This window comes from Peromyscus eremicus, chromosome 2 (assembly GCF_949786415.1).
Source record: "Peromyscus eremicus chromosome 2, PerEre_H2_v1, whole genome shotgun sequence".
Taxonomy (NCBI): Eukaryota; Metazoa; Chordata; class Mammalia; order Rodentia; family Cricetidae; genus Peromyscus; species Peromyscus eremicus.
Window position 1 is genome coordinate 121,435,208 of NC_081417.1, and position 12,064 is coordinate 121,447,271.

The 12,064-nt window shown below is 51.8% G+C and overlaps 1 protein-coding gene across 5 annotated transcripts in view; it reads left to right on the top strand.

Moving 5' to 3' along the window:
* Positions 1-12,064, top strand: part of Ssbp3 (single stranded DNA binding protein 3) — a 152,275-nt gene that overhangs the window by 100,846 nt on the left and 39,365 nt on the right. For 3 of the 5 annotated variants that reach the window (XM_059254623.1, XM_059254618.1, XM_059254619.1), the window contains exon 5: positions 8,920-9,009. In XM_059254623.1, coding sequence (XP_059110606.1) covers positions 8,974-9,009 — 36 coding nt within the window. In that variant the 5' untranslated portion in view covers positions 8,920-8,973. Of the gene's footprint in view, positions 1-8,919; positions 9,010-9,919; positions 10,100-12,064 lie in introns of those variants that run through there. The other 2 variants (XM_059254620.1, XM_059254621.1) reach the window with 2 other exon arrangements.

Here is a 12,064-nt window from a genome sequence, read left to right on the forward strand (position 1 = left end):
CTTGAGACATGTGGTGTTTGGCTTCTAGGGAAACCAGGTACCAGAGCTGTTGCCTTTCTTGCTCAGGAACACACACACACACACACACACACACACACACACACCAGGTACCAGAGCTGTTGCCTTTCTTGCTCAGGAACACACACACACACACACACACACACACACACACACACACACACACACACCAGGTACCAGAGCTGTTGCCTTTCTTGCTCAGGAACACACACACACACACACACACACACACACACACACACACACACACGCACAGATTCCATCATCAGAGAACACACACACGCACGCACGCACGCACGCACGCACAGATTCCATCATCAGAGGTGTTAACATTGCCCTCTCCTCGGTACAACTCCTGGTTTGGTTGGAACCCTGAATAGTTAGGAAGAGGGTGACCGGACTAGTCTCTTTGGTCTAGCCCAGTACAGCCAACCAAATACTGTGTGACTGGGCTTCTAGGAAATTGGTTGGCCCAGTGTAGGCTCTGAGAGGGCTCCCTCACAACATGCGTGCTTACAGGGGAGGGGCACCAGGCCATGTGGTGTGTGTTGGTGGTGTGATGTTCTTGGCAGCACGACTGAGCTCTGGAATCTCATCACTTGATGTGACCTCAGGGCTTGCCCCTTAGCCCTGTCACTCCGGAAACCAAGAGCTTCGGGCTCTGAGGTGGCTGGAGTGACCTTATTCTTGGTCCCCCGCCTGTTTCTGTCAGTTCCCACGGAGCTGAGCTGCAGGTGTCGGGCTCTTTTATGTCAGTCTGAAGATAGGATAGAGGGGAAGAAATGTGGACTTTGAAGTCAGACACACCAGGTTTGAGTCCTAGACTGCTACTTCCTGGCCTGCCATGCAGCCTGGGGCAGGTCAGCTCTCTGAGCATCGGCTTCTCTCTGTAACACAGGGAAGATAATACCTCAGCTGTAGGACTGTTGAGAGGATCAGAGATAAGCACATAAAAGGCCAGGCATTAGGAGGTACCTGCTAACATGTCAACTGTTGCTGTCCTGTGTGTCACCTCCAGGGGAGTAGAGACTTAGCATAGGAGCCCGGAGGCCCAGCTATAGGCTTCTCGTTCTGCAGCTCAGTGTCTTCCGCCCCCTGCTCTGTTGATGACTGGTGGATTCTCAGGAGCTGGTCTCAGTCTCCAGACAACGCTCTCCACCTTCCACGTCTCTGCCTGTGCAAGAGGCAGGCTGGCACCTGAGTTTTCATCGGAAGGGCCATCTGGACTGACTTCCACCTGGCAGCTGGGCTGGAGGGCTGCTCGAGTGGACAGTGGCAGGCACTGTGAGTGCCCAGCTCCTCGTGGTGGTGTTTGGTCCAATTTCCTTTGCATTGTGACCTACATCATTCTTTATTTGCTAAACCCTCTGAGCAGGCAGCAGTAATAAATCAATTAATGACTCCGATGAATCGGTTAATGGCTGACAAAATAACACTAAAGCCAACAGCTTGCATCTCTCCAGCAGTACCAAAGGATGCTGGTTGACGCAGGGTGGGGGGGACGAAACAGAGACTGTTAGCGAAATTGGCCCAATTAGTGGCGCTTTAAAGGCTTAGGAGTCATCTGCTCAGCTCTGAGCTCGCAAGTGGGGAGTGGGGCGTGTACTAGGGACGGCTGCGTGAACCACGGTGGCGGCTTCTCATGGTTCCCCCAAGGCCAGGCAAGAGCCCAAGGATTCCAGTCCATTCTCCTATGCAGAAGAGACCACAGCGGGTTTGGTGGTACACCCCTTCCCTGCCAAGTGTTGGCTTTTTGACTTTCATATCAGGGACCCCGGTGAACTTTTCAGACTGTGCACAGTCATGCTGTCAACAGCAGAGGATGAGGAAAAGTGACTCTGAACCCACTAGATCGAGTGCCAGCCGAGGAGGTGTGGGCTCCCATCCTTGAAAGATATGTGGAGGACTTGGCCTTTAGTAATTCCTTTACAACTTAAAGCAAAAAGTTCCTAGAGGCAATGACTTCTGTTCACTGCGCACCTCAGTCCCTGCAGGATTAAGTTGTCATTGGTATTGAGCGCGTATGCGGGTCCACGCCAGGGAATTTTCCACTCTGCAGGAGCAACTGCCAACAGCCTTGTTAAAGAACTGTCACTGGCCTACTATGACATGTGTGTGGTGGTAAGTAGCTCTTTAAGACAGCAGGCAGTGTGGGCATGTATGTATGTGTGTTTTGCTGATGGCATAAGCCATCTTAAGAAGAAAACGATCATTGTACAGAGTAGCTGCCCATCTACTTTGTGGTGGTCCTCCGGGGGCACTGTTCTCCCTCAAGCTCCTCAGCCTTGTGTGCAGGGGCAGGCCAAGCCTCACATGGTGCAGCCCACACCGCGGGCTTGAGAGAGTTGTCTGCTCACAGAGGAGGGCACCCTGGCCAGGGTCCAAGGCACAACCAGGCGCCTTTAGCAACCTTGGACTCCACCTCTTACCCATGAGGCACCCTTTGATCCAGTTCCCAGAATAGCCAGTTCCTAGGATGGGTGGGCCGTTCTGTGGATGGTGACCTCTCTCAGCCTGGGGATGCCAGTTCGTCTTTGCTTTTGAAAAGGACTAGCGTGCTTTTCTTTCATCTTTCTTTCCTCCTCTCCCCGCCACTTTTCTAAGGTGGTAGAAGTGTAGCTTCTTGAGAACAGAAGCCACATCTTCGTTCCCTTCGGTGCCATCCCCACCCAGACACACCTGTGTGCTACCCTATTTGTGGAACCTCCTGCCCCTACTGTGCTGTGTGTCTGTGGTCCTAGCTACTTCAAGGCTGAGGCAGGAGGATTTCTTGAGCTCAGGAATCGGAATTTAAGGCCAGCCCGGGCAACATAGTGAGACCTTCACCTCACAAATGAACAAATACAAGAAGCTCAGCAAACTAGGCCTGTCTGTTGCCATCCACCTCTGTATCAGGCTCAGAGCCGCCAATTGCTTGGCACCTGTTTTGCCCACCTAGCAAGATGTCTTACCTGGTAGTCCCATCAGGGGTCAAGGGCTTCCGTTCCTCTGTGTGTGACCATGAAGGCCTGAGCAAAGGCAGTGTGAGATGTCCAGATATCCCCGGTTCCTGGTGACTCAAGAGATTAGAATGTAAATACAGACCTGTTTCCAGGTGGTTTGTAAGGATTCATCCCCAAACTGGGAGGAGAGAGGCTGGGATTTATTTACTAAGATCAGGCACAGTGGTTTTAGCCCACTCGGGCCTGACTTAGGGTATTGTCCATTCTGAGCCACAAGACTCAAGACAGGTCTTGAATTTTATGTATATCAATAGAGTACTGAAGGGTCAAAAGTGCAGGAGGTGGGTAGCCATTCTGGACCTGGGCAGCTTGTTGCTCCCTCATGGGAAGGAAGCTCCCCATGCTGGGTAAGGGAAAAGGAGCGCATGCTCACCTCTATCTGGAAATGGAGTGGGTCCTGGGTATACAGAGTGCCCTGGGAATTTGTGCCCTGAAAGACACAGCAGGAGACCCGTGCTGGGAGAGAGGGTTAAGATGTCAGCAGTTAATCTCTTGCTGGTATCTCCTGCATCTTTGAGTCCTGCTGTCCTGTAAGGCCCTGGCTCAAGTGCCACCTCTTCCATAAAGCCTCCCTGATCCCCCTAATCCCCGTCTCAGCGCCTGCCTGGAGCACCTTTCCAGGTCCCTCAGTTCTCTGTCACCACAACTCACTTCATCTTCCTTCAAGGTAAAACCGCAGCCTGTCCCCTCCCAGCCTCGTTGGCACGGCACTGGTCACCAGAGCGTCTGCTGAGTACCTCTGATGTCTGCAGACGCCGCAGCCCCCTTACCTTCCACTGCCTCGTATTTCCTTTTCTTCCCAGGCAGGCCACTGGCAAGTTAGGTCCACAGACTCTTCGGAGGGCTCTTACTCTCTTTGACGTACAAACACCGTCTCACTCCCTGCTTCTTGGCAAATGGCACTTTGAAATAGTTGACAGAGAGGGCCAAGTAGAAGGTCAGCCTCCTCGGGAATGTTCAGAACACACAGGTGACCTCAGTCACAGAATGAATTGTGATTATTGGATGGTTTAATGATCTGTCTGCAGTTTCTCTTCAGGAACCAAAATGTACACAGCTTTTCTTGGGAGCTGCAGGGGCTGCTGGGAAGACCGGTGCTCGGGTTTCCTGAACCTGAGACCGGAAGTATGGGGACTAAAGTTGGACCTAATTGTTAGTTATGGAACCTGAAGACTCAGTTTCCTTGCAGTTTAGACCAGAAATGACAGTTTCCTAGGATGCTGAGGCATACATGCTTCCCACTTCCCCCTCTCCTGGTTTATGGGATCAGAATGAAAAGGTGCTCGCTTCTCCAGCTGCTCTTGAGTTAATCCTGGTACCAAGGGGATAGGACTTGGTCAAAGCAGCGGAGGTGTGGGATCTACCTCCCCTGCGCTCAGCCGCCTGGCTGTGACTGCCTGGCTCTCTGCCTGGGCCTTTTCCCTCGGCACTGTAGCCTTTCCTTAGATGCTCGCATAAAGGGCTCAGGGGACGCCTGTGGTGTCACCGGGATGGCAGAACCTCATCAGCCTTGTGTGCCCTATGCTCACGGTGTGGAGGCCTGTCCAGGGCTCATAGTGAGTAGTTTGTGACCAGAGCTAAGTCTTGATTTGACGACTCTTGGCCCAGGGTTCTTCCCGCAATAACCCCCAGGACAAGCTAGGTGATAGTAGGTAATACGACAAGTCTCCTTTTGCTCTGTCACTAGTGAGCAACCCAGCCCATCCCCTCCAAGGCAACCAGTCCTGGGACATAGCTCAGGGAAACTTCGTGTAGCTTGAGATTTCTATTGTTGGACCTGGAGCCATTCCTTGGTCCTGGGCTGGTGTGTTCCCCCTCCTCCATGTGGTAACCTTCTGGCTAGAAGGCAGGGATCCTTTGTCACTGGAACTTGTTTTTACTCTAGTTGGTTTTGTCTCTTCATGGGGATCAGCTCTTTGTTTTCTCTGAGCCGCACAATTAGAGCTTGTGTTCCACTAAATTCACTGTCCTGTGGTCTGTGTGAGAGGCCAAGGGACCACTTCCTTTGTGTATCTTCTTCAATCCCCACTGCTCTGGTCTTGGCTTTCTGTGGGATGATGGCATTCTCTCTATCCTTTGAATCCCCACTGGGTTGCACCAGGCTACCCCAGGGCTCTGCACAGACGCTTGGACTGACTTGCTAGGAGCAGCGTGGGTCACCAGCTCCCCCCAGGGGGCATTCCTGCCAGGACCATACCCACCTTTGTGGCTTTGATTTTCCCTAGCCACATCCACGACACACCTCCTGCCCCCTGCTGGCTTGGGCCCTCTGCCACGTGGCCTGGCCTGAGTTTCAGTCCAGGAAGGCTTGCAGTTGGTGGTTTCACACGTGGCCGTGCTGCTGCATGCCAAGGCTTGAGTGTTGGGCAGGGCAAGAAGGGAGGGATTGGTAGAACAAAGTACTATTTTTGCAGCCTTGTAAATCGGTCAGGAGTAGTTGGCTGGCCTAGGCGAGTCCAGGGTTCATCTGACCACTTACAAATCTTTTATTTATTTTATGGGGGGTAGGCACTACAGCATGCATCTGGAGGTCAGAGGACAGTTTGGGAGAATTGGTTCTCTTTGTTCTGTGTGGGGATTGATCTCAGGTCATCGGCCTTGACAGCAGATTTCTCTACCTGTTGAACCATCTTAACAATCCACGAATATTTGACTTTATTCATTTTTCCTGGATGGAAAATGGATGGGCATAAATATAAGAACTTATGTATTCATGTGTATATATTTGCACATACATGTGTCCATGAAGTGTGTGTGGGTGTGCATGCGTCATGTTTTCTCTTTTGTCCATAGTGTTCATGCTAGAGTCGGTGCTAGAGAGAGGTCTAGGGTCTAACAGTATGCCAGGGCTCAGAGACAGACAGGTCTCTAGGTGCTTTAATCTTGGATTTCTGAGTGTTCTGTGGTGAGGGAGGGTTGCTACTTTGTTCTACATGCTGAGCTGTTTTTCAGCCTCCTCTTCCCATTGTATATGTACCAAGATGGGCAGTCCCTAAGAAAAGGAAGTGGAGTCAGGCCATGGTGGTGCACACCTTTAATCCCAGCACTTGGAAGGCAGACGCAATCGGATCTCCATGAGTTCAAGGGCAGCTTGGTCTACAGAGTGAGTTCCAGGACAGCCAGGGCTACTCAGAGAGACCCTGTCTAGGGGGAGGGGGGAAGAAAAGGAAATGGTGTCCCTATCTGAGAAGGTACCAGAGTCCATTGTGTGAGGTCCTAGCCTTTTAGATCTAGTGTCCTTTCTGCCTTGATTCATGTGTGGCTGCTCCGTCCTAGGCAGCTGTGCAGTCTAGTATGCTGTAAGTCTAGAGAATGGGCCAGGGGTCTGGGTTGTTGAGAAAACTCACATGATACTTTGTTGAGAGCCTTAATGGAACTCTCGGTGCTGGAAACCACAGAGAGAGGTGGAGTCTTAGCAACCCTGAAAGGCCTGGCTCCAGGGTGGTCAGATTTGGGTAGGCCTTTGAATAATAGAGCAATCATTGAGTGAGCTCTTGCTGTATGCCGTACCTTGTGCTGGGTCTTGGGCATAGGTGGGCAGACCCTGCGGTTAAGGTGTGGGAGGATGGGGGTGGGCCAGATGGGGACTGGGTCCCCTGAGTGGGGGTCAGTAATAACTCACCTTGAGACCCCCTAGTCTCTTAGCGTTTGTCCCTCGGCACCAGCTGCTTTTCTAAGTCTCCATTCCCGATCCCGCTCAAGCTCTGCTGAGCGCCTCAGCTCATCCGCAGGAGGAGACTTAACATGGTAACAGTCATCTCATGGTTGACATGGCTGTATTCCATTGGAGAATGGTGAAATACTGAGAATTATGGCCCTCTTAATTAGGACCATAGTTGCCCTGGCCTCTCACCCACCCCTAGTTCCCGGGACCATCCAAAATACCAAAAGATCCTCTAAGATAGCAGTGATTCCAGGTCTGCTAGTCAGGTGGTTAATTAATGACGTCTGTGAAGAATGAGGGAGTTCAGTGCAATACCTCTTCTGGAGGAACCCAAGAGATAGATGGATGTTTATCTCAGCTCCCACCTCCCTTAGGTTCTTTCATTCCTGCTGCAGAGAAGTAATTGTTGGCTGTTACAAAAAGTTGCTACTTAATCCCATAGGCTGGAGGTTCAATGTGAGTTCAAAGTCAGCCTAGTCCAATAGTAAGTTCTAGGCCAGGCAGGGTGAGAGAGAGAGAGAGAGAGAGAGAGAGAGAGAGAGAGAGAGAGAGAGAGAGAGAGAGAGAGAGAGAGAGAGTAAGAGAGAGATTTTTCACAGAACTCTTAGCCACAGAGAAACAATAACACAGCTAATGGCTGAGCCTGCTGATTCCCCCTTGAGTCTTCTCCCAGATAAAGGTGGGGCTGGGATGTGGAAAGTTTATCTCTGTATCTATCTATCTATCTATCTATCTATCTATCTATCTATCTATCTAATCTGTCTGTCTGTCTGTTATCTATATCTATCAGTGTATCTATCATCTATCTATCATCCATCTATATCTATCAATCATCTGTCTATATCTGTCATCTATCAGTCTGTCTGTCTATCTATCATCTATCTATGCACATGCATGCCTTTGGCTGTAGACTGAGGAAGCAGATGCAGACCTGCAGTGTTTGGGGATAGGCAGGATCTCCTTAGGGAGGTTCTGTAGGCGACTTCATTTTGAAAATAACCTGCAACAAGCTCGTTCACTCTACCTGGGACCTGCCAGGCACTCATTGCAGTCCCCTACTGGGCCTTCATACCCCTCTCAACAGATCTTTCCCTGCCTGTAGACCTCAGCCCATTCCAGCACTCGGTCCCCATCCTCCTACCATGGAGGTAAAACCAGACACAAAATCAGAGGCCAGTGGCCTATCAACATGCCACATAAACAGTGGCACTCGTCTGGTGGATTGTTCATTTTTTTGGTGTGTGGTATATTAGTTGGAGTCCGCACTTCTATTTTGTGTCAAGGAAAGGAAAGAAGTGACTTAAGAAGTGACTTCTGGGAGTGATGAGAAAGGGCTGCGTTCATGAGCTAGGAGGTGACTGACAAGGGAGTATCATGTTCTGGGTCTCAGTGGCGTTGGGAGGACCAAGGCTGGGTAGAAGTGGACAGATGTACATGAAGGTTTGGCTTGAGTAGGAAAAGCAGAAGACAAGCTCAGATAGGTGGCCCAGATCTGTGACTTTCCCAAGGTAGGGCTTTGACATCTCAGCCTCAGCTCTGTGCATGCGAGCACAGAGCCAGGCACAGATGTGCTGGCCATACAAACAAGTTGGACACAGATTGTTGGAAGGTGGCCAGGTGAGGCATCCAGTGTCTGCCCACCCCTGGGAGGCATTTGTTGAGGTAGAGGTACCAAGTGGATGGCAGGACAGCAACATTCAGCCAGAGAGTAATGACTCCCTCCCATTGTGTAACCCACACTCTTCTTGAGGCATTTGGGACCCCGGCAGGGCCAGAACACGCAGGTCCTTCTCTCTGACCTGGGTATTTTCTTATTGGATATATATTGACTTGCTCTATTCAACATGTCAGCGATTTGGAGAGGGTACCACTGTTTAGGAGTTGGTCTCGCTGCCTCTTAGAGCAGCTGGTGGAAAGACAAGGTATGGTTCAACAATAGACACTGTATTGGCTGCCCGTCACCACTCTGCCGGGTACTACGGGAGTACTTTTGCTCTTTCCCTATTCCACCGCTGCTCTGGTATGCCTAAAGGTAGACATTGGCCCTGCCTCCCAACCGTCTTAGAGAAGAGGCAGTGGGCCCCCCGAGCCCATGGCTTGCCCAGTGACTAACACCTCTGCAGAACTTTTCCTAGAAAGTGGCTTTTGAGGAGGAAGGGTCTGTTCAGGGCAGGGGCCAAAAGCTCTCTGTGTGGTTGGATGCTTGCCACTGACCTCTCTGTTCTGTCTCCACAGAGTGCAGCAGCTGCCCCAAGTCCTGTGCTCGGCAACATTCCCCCCAACGATGGGATGCCCGGAGGCCCCATCCCGCCAGGTTTCTTTCAGGTACGTGCTGGCCTGGGGCCCTGTGCTGGGTAGGTGGGGAGGCAGGAGGACAGGGAAGCAGCTCAGTTTGCCATGGTTTAAATACAGTTGCTTTGTGCTGGTTGAGGTCCCACACCCTCATCTCGTCCACTTCTCCAAAAGCTGCAGAAGAGAAGAAAGATGGGAAGGTGCCTACCTCTGGGCAGGCTATGGCAGTGCCCTTCTGCCCACCCTGGTGTCGGGGGAGGTCCGTGCTTCAGGGCAGCGCGTAGCTTTCTCGTAACAGAAGGCGTACCCTTTGTCTTTCCTCTTTTTAATGAGTAAACTGTCTTTGTTTCTCTTCTGGTGCGCCCATCATTGTCATTGTTTACTTTTCCTGTCCAAACCACAAACCTTAGGTAACTAGAAAAACAAAGACCCCACCGCCCTGGCAGGTCTCAGCATCTTCTCACTCCGGTTAACCACTGATTTTTTCCGAGTGTGCTCACAGGCGGCACCCCACAGCATCTGTGCCTGCGCTCTGCCTACCACAGGCGGGAACGAATCCCACGCGGGATGATGGGAGCTCCACCTTCTCTCCAACACACTTTGTTGGTCTTTCTGGCGGGGTAGAGGCATGGGAGGTGTGGCATCACCTGTCTTGTTTTGTCAGGGTAGGGTGTGGCCCCCCTCCCCTCCACACCTCCTTGTCCATTCTCTCCCATCCCTTCCTTTCAGCCAAGCCGGGGCTGGGGAGTGCTGCCTGGGAGTGCTGTCGGCCTCGGCCTGCAGAGCTGTGAGAAAGGCAGCTTCCCTGGTGGAGCTCTGGATTGTGACATCGCCGCCCCGATGCTTTCCAGCCTGTCCTCACTGCGTTTTGAGCAGTGCCTGGTTGTCCACACCTTCTGAAGGGCGGGGCTCCCAGACGAGGTTGTGGAGAGAGCTCATAATGGAAAGCCCAGGAATGCAGAGTTAGACCAGAGGGCCCTGTGCCCTGTGCGGGACGGGAGTCTTGGAGTCATGGGCAAAGACAGGATTGCTACTCCATGGAAACATTGGGGCTCCTCTTCCTCTTCCTGTGCCATGGCTAGGAGACACTTCCACTTTGCAAGATCGCACATGGTAGTTCATGGTAATCTGGGAAGAGGGCACGGTACTCACCACGAAGAAGGACATCAGTGAAGTTTGCTCACTCCTTAAAACAGAAGCAGCAGGCAGTGAGAGGAGAGAGATACAGGGGTGACAGTTTAGGCCATCAGATGGCCACATGTGTGTCTCTGTGTTCCCAGCATGCCACTATAAACCCCCGGGGACCCATTGACCCAAGAAGGGCAAGCACTGTGTCCTTTACCAGAGGGGAGACAAGGATCTGGCTGGCTTCCCTACTTTGGTCCTGCTCAGTGGGAGTTCTTTCACTGGTTTGTGTATCTCTGCACGTGATGTCATAGATGCCCTGATGCAGTAAAACACGGCTTCCCTGCCTGGTAGACAGCCCACCCGGGTGTCCCAGCCACCCGTGTGCCTCTGTCCTGAAGATGCCCTGATGCAGTAAAGCACGGCTTCCCTGCCTGGTAGACAGCCCACCCGGGTGTCCCAGCCACCCGGGTGTCTTGTCCTGAGTTTTCTCAGGGGAGTTATTAGCTCCCAGGTTCCCACGGGAGGCTACTGTAGTGAGAAGTGGAGAATAGTTAACTGTGGGTTTTTGTTTTTCAACAAATTCAGTACTTTTTAAGTTTTATTTTCATTTTATGTATATGAATATTTCGCCTGCATATCTCTATGTTCCCCATGTATGTGCCTGATGCCAATGGAGGTCAGGACAGTGTGCTGGGTCCCCTGGAACTAGAGTTCTGGATAGTTATGAACCACCATGTGGGTACTGAAAATTTAGCCTGCATCTTCTGCAAGAGCAACAAGTGCTCTTAGCTGCCGAGCCAGCTCTCTGGTCCTGCCAGTTGTATTTTTAAAAATAGGCCATTGACTTCTATTTTGGCCTGAGCCTAGGACACGGAATGGGTCTGTTGATAAGTGGGCAGTTCCCAGCTTCCTGCTTTGCTAGAATCTTCCATGGTTAAGTTCTAATTCCACTCATACTTCATGGGCCCTCCCCTATGACGTTTGGGGGTGTGTGGTCAGAAAGCCCAAACTGATTCCTGCCCTTATTTAGCCACTGTTAAACACAAGTATCTTTTAGATTCTTGCCTTGAGGTCATCTCTCTTCCCCAGGCTAGGTGCAGTGCCAAGGGTTGGCTGGGCCATTCAGGAAGGTTCTGGAGCCCGGGCCTGTGCCCTTTCATGAGCAGTGTGTGTTTCTTACACCCCAGTATCATTCAGATGACGGGGGCGGGGGCAGGCCAGGCACTCAGCACGGCGCTTGCTGTCTGTGATGCTGACCACTTGGCCTGGGCCCCTGCAATGAGAAGGGGCATCTCTCTGGAAAAGAGGAAGTCGACGGCCCATTTCCGGAGCAGATCAGCTCTCGACAGGAGTATTAGCGATTGATTGCCGCCCAAACCCCTTCAGGCGGCCACTCTGATATTGGAAGGGAAATAGAGATGATATCGAGGGTTTTATCTGTTGTCAACAACTCTTCTTCCCTTCTTGGCTGCAGCCTAGGCAGGTGGCTGTGCAGCAGGAGGACTATGTCCTGGGAAGCGAGCCCCGGTAGCCGGGCCAGCTTCGACCAGCCCCTGTCCTGCAGTGTCATACACCCTTTCCAAGTCAAAACTGCAACACTAGTTGGTCCTAAATGTAGAAACCAGTAGGGGCTCCAAGGTAAGGAGGGGACAGCTAACTACCGCTGGGGAGGCCCCTCAGAACACAGCACACGGGACCCCCTCGTTAGGGTTCTCACTTCCAGGCAGAAGGCCACTCATGTAGTTAGAAGGTTGGGCCAACAATATAAGAGATGCCTTGTTGGCTTTCTCACCTTAGGACTAGGATTCTGAGATGAGCAGTGCCTGTCTAGTCCTCCAGAATGATGTGAGATGTGTCTGGTCATTCGGATACTGGCCTAGTCACACTTCATGGTTGGAGAGGCTGGGGGGGTTCTTGGAGGCCTTGCAGAGTTTAGCCAAGGTAGATGAACTCTCTGTTC